Below are 15,593 nucleotides of genomic sequence, written 5' to 3'. Positions count from 1 at the left end.
GACTGGGAGTTTTTATGACAACCTGAGTCAGGCCTCAGAAGGAGGAAACGTAGACAGCCAGCCACAAAGCGGTGTGAGCAGGATTTTACTTTGGTGACACTGGACCGCTCTGAAAGTTTTGAGAGCTGTGGTCATACCAAGGAGTGGCTGGAGGTATCTCCATCAGTTTCCTCCCGGTCACTCCAAGTAACAATGTGTTAAAACTCTTCTAGGATAGACAGTTCTGTCCACATTCTTCCTTTGCACAAGAAGGCTTGACCTTGAAAGCTTTCTTGTCACCAAATGTAGCTTTCCTTCTGTTTTTCTTTGGGAGCTGCACTTCCTTCCAAACAATTGTGTACACTCAGCCTCTGCTCTCTATCTCCTCTGAGCCTCTAGGTCAAAGAGAACTCCTACAGTGGGGTTAGGCAGTTAGACTTGCAAAAGCACTGCCTGGGCTTCACCGGGAAGTCTGTGAGACCTAGTGTTCGCAAACATCCAAGGTTTTGGCTTCCTGGCTCCCTGCTGGCAAGCAAGAAAGGCAAACATGAAAAGCGGAGGACTCTTGTGATGCACTGGAGATGGAGCTCAGGAGGAGACCTGAATGGCTCAGGAAGGAAATCAGCTCTGCCTTGAAACCAGATACCTGTTCAGAACTCTGAAACCCTCCAGCTGCAGCAGAATGAGATGGGGGTGGAAACGCTGCTGCAAAACTGAGAAGAAAGCACGAGTTTGGAAATCTTGAGTTATTACTGGCCTAAATTCTGCCAGTAAAATAATACAATATTATATTTCTTTTCTATTAACTCTTTCAGGCCTTTACTGAACCAGGAAAAGCTGTTCGTTGAGCCTGGTGGGTAATTAGGTAAAAATAAAGTTCGTAAGTAAAAATATCACTAACCGTCTTCTTCCCTGTACGGGCAGAGCTCTTTGTATTCCTGTTCAGCCCAGTGATCAAAGAATAATGTATCAGAAAACGAAGAGCTAAAAACTTTCTGAAAGCTATCATCTGCTAACCTTATTTTAGGCCTCCCTGGTGGCTCAATGGTAAATAATCCACCTGCAATGCAGGAGATGAGGGTTCAATCCCTGGGTTGGGAAGATCCCCTGGAGGAGGGCATGGCAACCCACTCCAGCATTCTTGGCTGGAGAATCCCATGGACAGAGGAGCCTGGCGGGCTATAGTCCATAGGGTCGAAAAAGTGGGACACAACTGAAGTGACTTAGCACACACACATACAGTCTTATTTTAAAATTTCCAGGGGCTTTCCTGGTGGTCCAGTGGCTAAGACTCCATACTCCCAACGCAGGGGGCCTATGTTCAATCCCCAGTCAGAGAACTAGATCCCACATGCCACAACTAAAAGACTGTGCATGCCACAACTAAAATATCCAACGTGCCACAACAGAACAAATAAATACTTTTTTTTAACAAAAATTTAAAAATAAAAGTTCCATTTATTATGGGTTCCACAAATTCTTTGTTCCTTCACAAGTACACATTTCCAAGTAAGTGCTCAATAAATGCATGTGAACGGATGAATGATCACTGTATGACCTACGAGTGTTCCTTACCCTGGAAACTGGGCCTGGAGCCCACCATTAGGGCCTTTGGGATTGGTTCCCTACCCCCTTACCATATCTGATCACCAAAGGTTATGTCCATGACCACTCATGTTGGGCCTGGTATGGAGATAAAAAACAAGGAAATATACTCAGGAAAGCGTGTGAGTTGGAACCTTTAGTAGATAACAAGAAAATACACTCAGGAGAGCCTGTGAGTTGGAACCTTTAGTTCTCACAGCCTAGGCAGCGAGGCCAGTCATGGCGGCTGAAACCCGTCCAGGGCTCCCCCGCCTCTCGGAACTGCCTGGGGAGTGGCACCTGGCAAACAGCGCCCTGTCGCTGGCTCCACACGCCTGGCCAGGCCATCACTCACCGGGAGGAACATAAAACTGCCTGATAGCTTGCCGCCAGGGAGCATCTGTTTAGCTGGCACTGACTCCTGTGGGAACAGAGCCAAGGAGCCTGGGCGAGGAGAGCAGAAATCAGTCAGGATAGCAGAAAGAAGGTTAGGGGGCGTGGGGCTCAGTTGCCCTGAAGACTTAACAGGCCTTTAATTTCTACAGCAAAGCACAGAGGAATTCATTGTGGAAATGACTGAGTGCCTCTGGCTGGCCCACGCGGCAAATCCCGCTCCATGGAAGAAGGCACGGGGCGCTCGGGAGAGACAGCCCCGCAGTTGCTCCCCTGCCGATTCCCTTCCTCACTGCTTCTGTGTCCCTATGAGGGCACCCCATCACACAAAGGCTATGCCTGTATGTCTCAGGGCCTGCCAGGCAGATGACTCTCCATGTGGGATGTAAATTTCTATTTTTCCAGTTGGAGGGAAATGTGCGGGAAACGTGTAGGGAAAGTCTTCCAAGTCGTCTGTTGAAAAGGTTAGGGCTCAGACAACTGACTTCCTGTCGACCAACATTGTAATAAATCATTCCCACAACTTCTAGTCTCTCCGGCCATGACGCTGCAGCCAGGCACAGGCTGGCTCTGCCTGACAAGCAAGATTTCTGTATCGTCACAATTTTCCCAAGGTTCCACTCTGGACACTCGCTCTATGTTCCCTGGCCTGTGAGCTCCGCTTAGGCACGGATTCTGTGTTATTTGCCATCCATTTCCAGAGCCTGGCACGGTGCCTGGCAAACACAGTAATTCATTGGATGTCTGTGGAATGAGTGCCTGTGTGCATGTTTACCAAGCGAGCAGGAAAAGGAAAAAGTCTGGCCAAGTGATCAGTTCGGTTGGTAAGTATTTGGTGCTTTTCATGATATCATTAAATAAAAGATATCTCTATGATCTCCCACAAGCACCACCTCTTTTATGATGCTTACCACATTAAACATCCCATGTGGTTCTTTTAGCACACCTATAAATCTCTCCCTATAAATTTCTTGGAAGCAGAGACCAGGTGTTTTTTTTTCAATTATTTTATCCATCCCCTCAGTAATGAACCCAATAATGAACAAAGTAGCTAAATGAATGACTGCCTACTGCCAAAACATACTATAGTCTCAGGTCTGCCAAAACCTTTCAACACAAACACCAAAGTCTTTTTTTTAAAAAAAAAAAAAAAAAAGAAAGTTCAGCCCCTAGAAAAAACACTGACAGAAATTCATGTTGGCACATGAATCAAAGACAACATTCATATGACAACATCAATACCAAGAGGCAGAGAAAACAAATAAATAGCTTTGAGGCAGAGGCAGAATGGGGAAATTGTGACCCATAGAAAGTCTGGCCAGGAGACACAGGCGACAGGGTATGACAGCCAGGGTGAGCTGCAGAGAGGGGCAGGAGCCAAAGCTTGTGGATAATTCACAATGCAGATCTGCCGTGTCAATATAAGGCACTCTACTGACAGCTGTGACAGGGATCAATCCTGGGGAGAATCTGTTAGGTCTGTGGAGGCAAGGGCTTTCTTCACGGAAGGTGGTAGAAGAAAATTCTGTTGTGCATAGTCAGGCATGACGGCAATCAGACAGAGACCAGAGGCCAACCATGCAGAAAAGGGAAGCCTTGATTCAGAGGGTAGGGTTTTGCTGCTGCAGGGTTCCCTTATAATTAACCAATTAGGGCCACAGCTTCATTTCCTGTGGCAGTTTTCTCTGCCATAGAGAATGAGGTCACAGCCTTAACCACATAGACGTATAAAGCATCTGGGTGATAAAGAACAGCTTCAGATATGCTTGGCTCATTCCCAGGAGAGGACTGGATACATGTGTGGTATTCTTAGCTCCAGGGGGAAGAGTTTCTCAGAGAAATTGAAATGTATTTTGACAACAGCTTTTAAGTCCCTCTTTACACCCTTATCATATGACTCTAACAGAAGGGACTGAACATGACTGGATCTATTAAGCAACTTGAGAGGCTGGAAAAGGTCAAACAGGGCCCATCAACTCTGAAATGACCAACTGTATCATTATTCAGTAGCACTACCTGTGATACCATATGTGAAAAGCATTATTTAATATAATGTACTACGTATATCAAAGAATTATTTAAACTATAAGGGATCAATGAGATTAAATGTATTACTATTAGTATTATTTACATGATGTTAATTTCTCAGAGAAAACTAAAGTACCTATTGGCTATCAGAGTTCAAATCTGCTAACAGAAAGGAATGGACTGTACATTAGCCTGTGCCGGGGGTGGAGGGAAGACTACAAGATGAGTAGAAAAATCCGTGTCAGAGAGGGGAAAGAGGTTATCACTGTATTCTTCTCAAGATGAATTAATTATAAAGTGGTCTGTTGTTCTCATAAAGACTCTATTACCACCACAGAAAGAAAAGTCTCCCACTCTGCTTTGCCCTTATATTTTCTAAGAACTGAATGCCACGGGACATTTATGGAAACACCAAAGCATGAAAAAGAAAAAAAAAAAAAGTCCAGCCTCTTGGTGTACCTGGCTCTTCTTCAGCTGAAAGGTTTGGAGGTGAAATGAGCAGATGGCAAAGACTAGGACTCACTCTGTGCTGGTTTCCTCCCCCAGTAAGACAGTGGAACCTGATCCCTGAGGGGTGACTTACAAAAATGGAAGGTCAGAAGAGGGCCTAAAGAGCTTCTGTGATCAAGACCAAGGCAGGCTCAGAGGCAGAGTGAAAAAAAGAGGAGCCAGGAATCCTGGAAGCATTCAAAGAGCTGGCTTCCTGGCTTGTCTGTGTTTCAGCTCAGACTGTACCTCTTGGTTAATAAACCCCTTCTGTGTGTTCAGAGCATCTGATGCAAAGATGAGGACCTCTGCTGTGCAGGCAGGACATAAGCTCTGCCCTTCTGTGAAGGCTGCAACACCCCCCCAGCCAAAGGAAAACTCTGACTTGGTTGGTTAGGTAGGGACGGCATCTGTGCAGTCTTCAAAACTCTCTGCATCTGGAACAAGGCACAGGGGCCAGGACAAGGGGAAGGTTCTCAGACAGGTCAGGCTGCAGAGCTTCTTAATGAAAAACAGGAATTAAGGCAAGAGCCTGTAGTGCAGATGCAGAAAGAAAATGCTACGCACAAATTCATGAGAATGGTTACCTCTGGGGAAAGCTAGGAAGGCAGCAGTGGACCAGGCTTTCAGTCTTGCTTGTAATGTTCATATTTAAGAAGAGAATGTACTCATACATTAACTGTTTAACAACAACAACAAAAAAACTAGTTAAAAAAAAAAACCTGAAACTTAAAGAGTGGCATAAAGGGGAGAGAGGGAGAGGCAAAAAAGAAAAGGAGGGAGGCAGAAAGAAAGACAGACCAGACTAAGGGTCCAGCTCTGCTTGAGGTCTCCCTGGATGCTGAGCTAAGGCAACCCAAGGGTGGGGAGCAGAAGCAATGGGAGAGGGTCGCAGCAAATCCCAAGGGGCAATGGTCCTGAACCAGAAAAAGGAAACCTAACAGAATTCTGAGAGAAACCAAGAGAAGAGAGACAGACTCCCCCTGCCAGTCCCAGCCCATACTGCCAGTCCGACTGAGACCCAGTTTCCAACTCTCCACAGAAAGGGGCAAACACCACTTCCCCTGCCCCCCACGAAATCTCTCCTCTCAGCCCTCTCTGCCAGTCATGCCCGAGGGTGAGGAGAAATGCACCGTCCTAGGTTTAGAAAGAGAGGTGAACATGAAGAGGGCACTTTCAGTGGACCACCCACTCGCCCTGCCCTCTCAAACTTTCCACCAAGGCAACTGCCACCCCGCCCCTCCCTCAGCTCATCCACTGAACCAGAAGGAGCACCTTTTCCATGTATTCACGGGCTTCCCTGGAGGTCTCCTTAAGGTGGACCCCAGGGAGCGCGGAGACTTCTGGAAGGAGAGGACCTCTGAAATCTGCGGTCCTGTCTTCTGGGCTCTAGCAAGCATTCGTGGAAGGTCATGGCCCAGCATGGCGAGGAGAGGTCGGCCCTTTTGATTTCACCAGGCTCGACAGGACGGTACCCACCACCTTGGCCTCCTTAGGGCTCTGTGGGGGGATTGTCCTGGGGGCCCGATGAAGATGGGGGCACAGGAGGACCCGTCCCAGAGATGAGGCGGGCGGCGCCAGGGCGAGGGGGCCGAGGGAGTGCGAGGAGCAGACGGTTACCTCGTTGAAGCCCTCCTGCAGGACGTCCAGCAAGCTCCCCCGGGTCAGGCAGGCTAGCATTGTTCCAGCCGGCCCCCCGGGCAGGGTCTCCAGCCGGCGGCCGCTGCCTCCTCCTCCTGGTGCACACAAAGCCTCTGGGCTCAGCTCATTGGGATGTCTGCGGAGTCCCGCATGCCACTTACTGGAAACCTAGACCTGGGCCAAACTAGCGGCCTCCACTGGGCATGCTCGCGCGGGGCTCGGCAGGAGGGGCCCGGGCGCTGCCGCGGTTCCTATAGAAACTGCTGGGCGCGCACCCGGCGGAGAGACGCTGGCGACTGGGGGTGGGGGGGCAAGCCTGGTGTGCGCTAGGGAGAGCCCCGCGGCGCGCACACATGCACGCTCACACACCGGGCCGGGAGTGTGTGCATACACACACAAACAGAGCAGGCCTGCAGCCGGGCGTGCCGGTGTGTGTGTACGCGCCCCGAGACTACACAGGCACGAGCGCACACAAACATAAATACGCACTGACACACCGGCGGGCATGGAGGCGTGTGCATGCGCTCGCTAGTGGTCACACAGACGCACGCGGCAGGTCTGCAGCGGGGAGTCCTGGAATCTGTGCGTGCCCCAAGTATACACGCGCGTGCGCGCGCACACACCCGCACTGACACACAAGCGGGCATGCCGGCGTGTGCATGCGCTACACACACACACATGCCACCGTGTGAATGTGCTACACACACATACACACACGCTCTGATAACTTGAGGCCTCAAATGCCCCACCACAAGGTGGGTAGGAAAGCGAGTGAATTATAAGATTCCCCCTCCACCCACCGCAGACTAGTTCCGAAAACTGCAACCTTTTTCCACTTGGGGCCTGAACAGTGAGGTCAGAAGGGGACCTAAAGAAGGGGAAACAGAAGGAAGAGACAAAAAGAAGATAGAGAGACTTTAGTTATTGATGGTATTAGGATACATTTAATAAAATAATGGTAAATCAATCACAGGATAACAACAGATGCATCAAGGGTAAGCCAAGGATGAACAAAGCTTTACCAATAAAACTTTCTTTCTTTCTTCCTTTCTTTTTAAAATAACTGATAAAATGTAAAATCTATATTTTAAATGGGTTTGAAATTAATTAAATGGGATTTTAAGGAAAATCACTGCAAAATCTCCTGGTGCTTTGGAAAGAGTTAGATAAAAGCTTCCTCAAGTGAAACAGAACTCTTCCCCTCTGTTTCTCATTACTCCAGTCAACGGTCTTATTTATTTTTAAAAATACTAGTCATCTGTACTCTCAGTGCACTGCTCTTGTCTCTATAGGAAAATTGGAAGCTTGAAAGAACACCCATATTATGTTACACCTCGTGATCCCAGATGAGGGGAAGGGTTTCCAGAGTGTTAGGGCTCACAGAAGGTCAGACCTTGCCCCCGGGGGACACAGCGGGGCAGTGACAGAGGCTGTGTGAGGAGCTAGAAGTCTATCCTGGTGATTTTGCAAAAGGCCAGATTCCCTCCCCAAACCCTCATTAGTACCTTAGCAAGAAAAGTCAGTAATGGTTCTTATTGAACCTAATGGCCTCCTCCTCAGGTCACTAGAGAAGAAAATCCTTTTCGGAGCTGAACTAGCCTTATCTTGCCTGAAAGTCTAAAGCTGCTGAACACAAAGATGCTTCTGAGAAAAGACACACCTCCTTCTGACCACAGGAAACAGGAAGTAGAAGTCAACCCGAGGTGTTCAGTGACTGCTGCTGGTGAATGCGGTGGGTTCAATTCTGGCTAAGGCTGGGGGAAAAGCCATGACACCACATCAAACTGAACCTGAGCAGCCCACAAGTCAGCAGACCCATCCTTCAAGCTGGCGAATTTGGTTGCCAAGAACTCCCCTTGCCACCTCCACAGTTTATGGTGCAACACCCTCAGTTAAGTCACTAATGCAAATTCATGCAACAAGCCCCCTTTTTAAAGAGAAGTGTGAAATTTCCAAGAGCATAAAATCGTATGCAGCACATCTACATACATAGTGATGTGCAACCAGAACACCCAGCTGGTGGATCCCTGGCTGGAGGATACTGATTGGCTGACAGCCCACCGTGCTCTGGACACAGCAAAAATTACTGAGACACCAGAGGCAGGTCCTGTGACAGGCATCTATGCCAAGAGGTCACTCTTCCTCTGAGGACAAGCTATTTATCAAAGTAGGACCTGTGAGCTCAGTGTTCCTGGGGAAAAGACTTTCTAAATCACTGAATTTTAAAGCTCCAAAAAAAGATCTCATCTGGCCCAACTCTCTCATCTCACAGATAAAGGAACCAAGGCTAGCAGAGGTGCTCACGGTCACCTAGCAAGTCAATGTGTGCTCACTGGCTTCCAACTCTTTGGGACCCCATGGACTTATTTAGCCTGCCAGGTTCCTCTGTCCATGGGATTTTCCTGACGAGAATACTGGAGTGGGTTGCCATACCCTCCTCCAGGGAATCTTCCTGACTCAAGGATCAAAACCACATCTCCTGCATTGCAGGTGGGTTCTTTACCTGCTGAGCCATCGGGTAGCAAGTCAATACAGGAGCTAAAATCTGAACCAAAGTCCTCTGAGGCCCAGTCCTGTGTGATTCACTGACTGCTGGAGGAATTAGAGAGAACTGTGGTAAACAGACACACAATCTATTATAGAGCATGTGGTCCAAGACTGCACTATTCCTTGGAAGTCTGTAATAACACCAACCACATATCCCACAGCAATAGTGTCCAACAGATCTTTCTGTGATGGTGGCAATATTCCATGTCTGTGCTGTCCAATCCAGTGGCCACTAACCACGTGTGGCTAATGAGAACTTGAAAATGTGGCAAAGGTAAGGGTGGAACCAGAATTTAAACAGCATTTAATATTAATTCATTTCTATTTAGGCAGTACAATTTCAAAACAGTCTGTTCTACTGTCTCCACACAACTATTAGACTGCTCCCCAAATTATAATATGTTCACATATAGTCTGTCTCTCAGACTTGGAAAAAGCACAAAATTCTTGTTGCACCAGATAATATCTCAATTTTTTTTTTTCGCTCAAGAGATATGTTCATCATACTTGTTATCATGGTCTGACTTAGAAAGTGACCCAGGTAAAGAGTCAAGCTTTAGCTCTAAGCAGCACTAACATTTCCTCTTCCTTTTGTCCTCTCCATCTCACCCCCTTGTGATATCAACACAAGAGCTAGGAGGATAGATGGGCTAATTCAACGACCTCAGAATAACTAGGACAATGATCTACATCCTGTGATGTCCGAACAAGGGAAAACTGCAAGCCAGTCCAGGTAGCTGGAACCATTCCCACCTCTGCAGGCCTGTTATTCACTCTGCCTGGAGGAGAGGCGAAGAGTCCAAGCAAGCTGCTTTCAGCATAGCTCTGCCGTGCTGCCTCGTTTTTGAAATTATACCAAGCTTCCTCAGTCCTGCCTTACTTTAACATTGAAGGCAATGGATAAACAACAAGCTCCCACTGTATAGTACAGGGAACTATAATCAGTAGCCTCTGATGAACCATAATGGAAAAGAATATGAAAAAGACTGTAGATATATGTATAACTGAATCACTTGCTGTACAGTAGAAATTAGCACATTATAAATCAACAATACTTGAATGAAATAAAAATTTTCAAAAACCAATAAAGGCAGATACTTTACTCACTAATGAAAACGTACCCGAATATCTACCTACAACAGTATTAATAATAGCAAAATTGAGCTTTTACTATGTCCTAAGCCCTGTACTAAAACACTTATATACATTAGTTCAGCTGATGGTCACAGTTACCACAATTAGTAAGTGATTTTTGTTGTCCCCATTTTACACATACAGAAAGAGAGATCTGAAGGATAATTTGCCCCGATCCAACTACGAAGCAGTAAAGCCAAAGTCCAGATTCTTAATCATTATGCAAAACTTTTATATGATGTTACCGCATAGAAGGAACTCACTATATGTTTTTAGTTGTATAAAAGAATGAGCCAGTGGAGGAAACCCTGGCAAACTCATTCATGACTTCTATTAAGACAAACAATAACATGTTAGCCTAAGTGAGCTTTGAATCTTAAACAAAACTGTCATTTGGTAAAAATATTGACTGTGACTTCTCCCTGCAGAGAACTAAGAAGTGTGAAATTCACACCTATGTAGAATTTAACACATCTATTATGGGCAATCATTAATGACTATAAAGAAGCAAAAAGATAAGTCTGAATAAACAAACAATTAAAATTGTCAGTGGAAATATTCAAAATGACTCTGAAATAATTTCTTAATCTTTTTCTGTTTTCTCACATTAGCAAGCTCCTTGGCAGTAACATATGTTTACCATTTCCATTGCATTTATCTTCAGAGACATCACCATAAATACATATACACAAAAGGGCTCACGTCTACCAGCAAAGTCCCAAACGTGTCCTGGCTCCTAAACTGCATCTCTTTGTCCCCAGGCTTTTCTGCCAGTCTGCACCCCTTAATCTTCCTTAGACAACGCATTCATCTTGCTGTTCAACTGCTTTAACATCTTCAAACACTGACTTCTGCTAGCGTGTCAGATATAAATTCCTCACGCCCAGCTTAAGGGCTCCCCCTCCTCGCTGCCTATGCTCGGTTTGTCGGCTCCTCACAGTCGAGTAGATTCACAAGGCTCATTTTCACCTCTATACCTTCATGACTATCACTTTGCACAGAAGGTTCCACACTTCTGCTACTCAAATCTTTACAGTGCGTAGTTCAAGTTCCACTTCTTCCTGGAACTCCTCTGACAGCTCTTGATTTTGTTCAAATCAAGACAGAGCTGGTCGTCATCTGCCTGGAACACTCACCTCCCAGATAACCCACGGTGCCTCGCTCCTCTTGTTTCAGGTCTCTGTCTAAACGAGCTGATCCTTTTGGCCTTTTCTGACCACTCTACACAAAATGATACCACCTCCTCATGTCAGCATTCCCAGACCTCTTTGCCTGTTTTGTTTTCCTAACATCCATCACTAGCTTTGATACTCTATGCTGCTACTGCTGCAGCTGCTGCTAAGTCGCTTCAGTCATGTCCGACTCTGTGCGACCCCGTAGACGGCAGCCCACCAGGCTCCCCGGTCCCTGGGATTCTCCAGGCAAGAACACTGGAGTGGGTTGCCATTTCCTTCTCCAGTGCATGAAAGTGAAAAGTGAAAGTAAAGTCGCTCAGTCGCGTCCAACTCTTAGCGACCCCATGGACTGCAGCCTACCAGGCTCCTCCGTCCATGGGATTTTCCAGGCAAGAGTACTGGAGTGGGGTACCACTGATACTCTATAGTTACTTGTTTATTGTCAGCCTCCCTTCTGCCCAGAATGTAAGCTCCATGGGGGCAGGGAGTTTTGTATGTTTCGCTACTGATTTATGTCTAGAACCAAGAATATTTCATGGCGTATAGTATATGCTAAGTAAATACTGGCTTCTTCTCTTTAAAATCCAAAGTGACAGCATGCTCTTATACTTTATCAGTATTTTATAGTTCACTTAGGAATGTGAATTTTTTGTCTCTTTCACTATGTTTTGAAGATAGATATAAATAATTTCTAGTATCCTCCTATATTTCCTCTCCTTCACTAATGCAGTCTTTCATTAAACATTCATTACATGTATATGGAGCACCAGGTCCTATTCTTTGGCAAATACTTCAAGAAGTTACAGTTACACAGAAACACACACACAGAGGCAAGGAACAAGACTGAAAGGAAGAATAGTGAAAGGAAGACTAGCAAAACAGAGAATCCAATATTAATATATGGGGACAGAGTGTACAGAGTGATTGTGACAGACTGAGTGGGGAGAAAAAAGAAAAAAGAGACAGAATGGTGTGAGACTAGAGTAGGATGTTGCCAAAGTAATCACCAGATGCCAGTGCTTAATATAAACGGTACCAAAGAAGATATGCAAATATATCCTACACGCATTTAAAAATTCACATTTTAAAAGTTATCTGCCAGCTATCCTATGGGAAAAAATTAGATTAAGACTAGCGCCATCTAGTGGATATTTTGGAAGTGACCCTAAGTTTTTCTCTGATTACACAAAACACTCCTAAATGCCCACGTATCTCTCTGGTCTGCCACTCACAATGCGTTAGGGTTGCACATGACTAATTCCACTCATGAAATAATCTTTCTCCAGGCCCTGGGTCTCGCTGTAAGAAGTCGCCACATTTCTAGCAAAGATGTTCCTATCTCCCAACTGATGTCCCTCTGCTTCTGAAGAATGTATACAAAATCAAACACTGCAATTCTTCTTTTAAAAAGTAAGTTATTATTTTAAATGTCCACATCTTTTGACCTAGCATTCTACTTCCGGAACTCTATCCTAAGGGAAAAAAGTCTTAAATGAGAAGATCAATTAGTTATTTACAATGTGGGGCTTCCCTGGTGGCTCAGTTTGGTTCAGTTTGTAAGGAATCCACCTCCAATGCAGGAGACCCGGGTTCGATCCCTGGGTTGGGAAGATCCCCTGGAGAAGGGAATGGCAACCCACTCCAGTATTCTTGCCTGGAGAATCCCATGGACAGAGGAGCCAGGCGGGCTATAGTCCACGAGGTTGCCGAGTCAGACACGACCGAGCAACTAAGCACTGACACATTTATAACGCAGGGAGAGGAACTGACAAATCCAGCAACAAAGAGAAGGTCAAGGAAATTACAGCTGTTATGATGAATACCAGACATTTGTATTCATATTCAAACAAACATTTTAGCAATTTCATATTAATAAACATGAAGGTAAAAAAGCAAAAGGTAAAAACTGTGTGCATATGATCTCAAATATGTAAATAATATATATAGGAAAAAAGACCAGGGGAAAATATTCTAAAATATTAATAGGATTGCTTCTATATGGAAGGATTATGTTTTTTAAAGAAATGTACTATTTCCCCAATTCTCTATGATTCATGTACACTTTATATAATAAATATTACTGAAATCTTTTAAACAACCCATATATTCTGACTGCTGCGGCTGTTAGTCACTAAGTTGTGTCCAACACTTTTGTGACCATGGACTGTAGCCCGCCAGGCTCCTCTGTCCATGGGATTTTTTTGATTAATTGCTTGAAATTTTCAACCTCTGCCTGATTTTATTAATTCCAGTAAAAGATAATAATCAAGTGAGCCAGTCTTTCCACAAGAAGGGGAAGCTAGAAAAGAAAGCAAACATATTATAGTTTTGTTCCAGGATCTGAATCCTGATGGAGAAATCCCCCAGTTGTTGAGTTATACTGAAATTCCATTAACGTCATCACACTTCTCTCAATAGAATGCCAGAAACTTACAGAGGGCTCTGCTGGCAGCAGGGAGTTACAGAGTCTCATAACCACTTGGGTACCCATCTTCAGAATCCCCAGAAGAACCAGATCAGGGCCACCTTAAAATAGGAGGGGAAAGATACAGGCAAAAATACAGGTCAGGAAAAAAAATTCCAAAAGTTAAACCTATTTAGAGGGGTCAGGTTCCTACTCCAGGCTAACCCATTTAAGTCATCTGGAAGTATAAAAAAATAGGACCCCAGTTAGCAGGAAATCCAGCCCAAGATACTATAATTACAACAGAGCTATCCCAATGGCATTTTAAATACTAATCATTTAGGTTTTAATAGTGAAAAAGCAAAAACAAATGCTTCCCTATCATCAGTCAAGGAAGAATGCGTTTTCCCTCTACCCTAAATGTATCATTCCGTTGACAGAAATAATCAATTAACAATCTATAATAGGAGTAGAAAGGAATTTCATTTGAGCCAACCTGAGGACTATAACCCAGAGATAGCCTCTCAAATAAATCTAAGCAACTGCTCTGGAGAAGCATAATTATCAGCACAGTTTTAAATCTTGTCAGAACAAAGAACATCAAAGAAGTCAGAGGTTCATTCCTTCAAGTTTTCAAAAAAACATCAGCATGTACACAGGAAGTCGGTTTGGCCTTGGCACTTGGGAAGGGAATCATCATGGAAGGAGTAACAGCACTGGTGTCCCAGGAAGAGAGGCATTTAATCTTTATTTTTAACATGTATGTTCTGTATTTCTAGTCAGCGAACCCTTTTCTATCATGATTAAAGCAGATGTAAAATATATGTTTGATAAGGCGCAAGCAGGTTGTTTTAGTTAGCACAAAATTCAAGTTAAATCATCTATAAAGTTGGAATGACTTTCTCAAACCTCAATATGTGAAAATTTCCTCCATTAAGTCAAAAACCATAGAAAGGATTCTGAAGACAATGAGGAGAAATAACCAGGAGCTCTGCTTCTGACTCACTTTTCCCTGCATCCTCAAGAATTCAGTTTTAACCAGAATGGGAGCACTTATATTTCAAGGCAGAAATTTTTATAAAGCATTTGAAGTTTAGAAAGGGCTATTACCTATATCAGCTTTATTTGAGATAACCCTTGGAAATAGAGTTCATTTTATTATCCACAACTAATAACAGGTGAGTGGGTTGTTCTCCCGATCAGTAGCGCAGGCAGGATTCTAGCCATGTCTGAATCCACAGGCACTAATTCTGTGCCAGAGGACACAGAAGATAATAGTGGTGACAAAGATGATAGCAGCAGCCAACGTTTGTCCACATACTATGAACTCTTCCGAGTGCTTTAAATTCCCCCAAACACTCTAAGAAATTGATCCTATTGTATCTGACTTTTTTTTTTTTCGCTGCCATTCCATTTTTCAATACTCTATCCATTTTAAGGAGTCTTTCCTCCCAGGAACAAAGCCAGGGGCCGCGGTATTTGGGGAGAATGGTGTACAGCTTGAGAAAGGGAAGTCTTCAAGCTCTGAAAGTATGACTCAAGGACAGCACTCTTAAGAACCTTCAAAAGCTCTGAGAGGGTTTAAACCTGAAACTTCCACCGCCTTCCCACCACACCTTCACCCCTCCGTTTGCCCCCAGTTCTGTTCTGGGAAGTTTAACCGGTGATGATAATACTTTCCAGGTACACACCACCTTTCAGCACCTACCTTTTAAAGCGTCGATGTGTCTGGTTCCCCATCTTCGTCCCCAGCCTTTCTGAGAACCGCCTCCTCCTGCTGTAGTGTCGCCTCTGCGTGCCCGTTGCCATGGTGACGGCAGAGCCCGGCCTGGACCGATCCGCCTCCAGAGGGCGGGAGCCTGCCTTCATCCTCCCGGGCTCCGCCCCCTACGGCTCTGATCCCGCCCCCTGCTTGTCCAGGCCCGCCTCCTAATGGCCCAGAGCGCATTGCCTACCAGGCTTCGCCACGCCTCCTGCCGGCCAGGCCCCGCCTCCTGAGGGCCAGAACTCCGCCCCTTGCCCGTCTAGACCTGCCTCTTGCTGGCTCGGACCCCGCCTCCTGATTCCCAGAACCCTGCCCCCTGCCTACTAGACCCACCTCTTACCGGCCCAGACCCCGCCCCGGAGCTCCGCCTTTCGCAGCTGAGAAGCAGCCTTCAGTGTGTGCCAACCGCACCCGGGGGGTTCTGCTTCCGTAGCAGCCGGTAGGGCGTTGGAAAGTG

At 45.5% G+C, this 15,593-nt stretch overlaps 1 protein-coding gene across 6 annotated transcripts in view; it reads right to left on the bottom strand.

The window, feature by feature from the left end:
- DIXDC1 (DIX domain containing 1) overlaps positions 1–15,317 on the bottom strand; it is a 79,511-nt gene extending 64,194 nt beyond the window's left edge. For 2 of the 6 annotated variants that reach the window (XR_011249418.1, XM_069554982.1), the window contains exons 1-2: positions 15,080–15,317; positions 13,402–13,493 (exon numbers count right to left, since the gene is read on the bottom strand). Coding sequence is in view for 4 of the 6 variants with exons in the window: in XM_069554982.1 (XP_069411083.1) it covers positions 13,402–13,458 (57 nt within the window). In the remaining 2 variants the exon portion in view is untranslated. Of the gene's footprint in view, positions 1–6,090; positions 6,980–13,401; positions 13,494–15,079 lie in introns of those variants that run through there. The other 4 variants (XM_069554981.1, XM_069554983.1, XM_069554985.1 and 1 more) reach the window with 3 other exon arrangements.
- Between the last annotated feature and the right edge of the window lie 276 nt (positions 15,318–15,593).

This window comes from Ovis canadensis, chromosome 15, assembly GCF_042477335.2.
Source record: "Ovis canadensis isolate MfBH-ARS-UI-01 breed Bighorn chromosome 15, ARS-UI_OviCan_v2, whole genome shotgun sequence".
NCBI classification, from domain to species: domain Eukaryota; kingdom Metazoa; phylum Chordata; class Mammalia; order Artiodactyla; family Bovidae; genus Ovis; species Ovis canadensis.
Note: the sequence above shows the minus strand (reverse complement) of the source record. Positions and strands in the feature narration are given on the sequence as shown.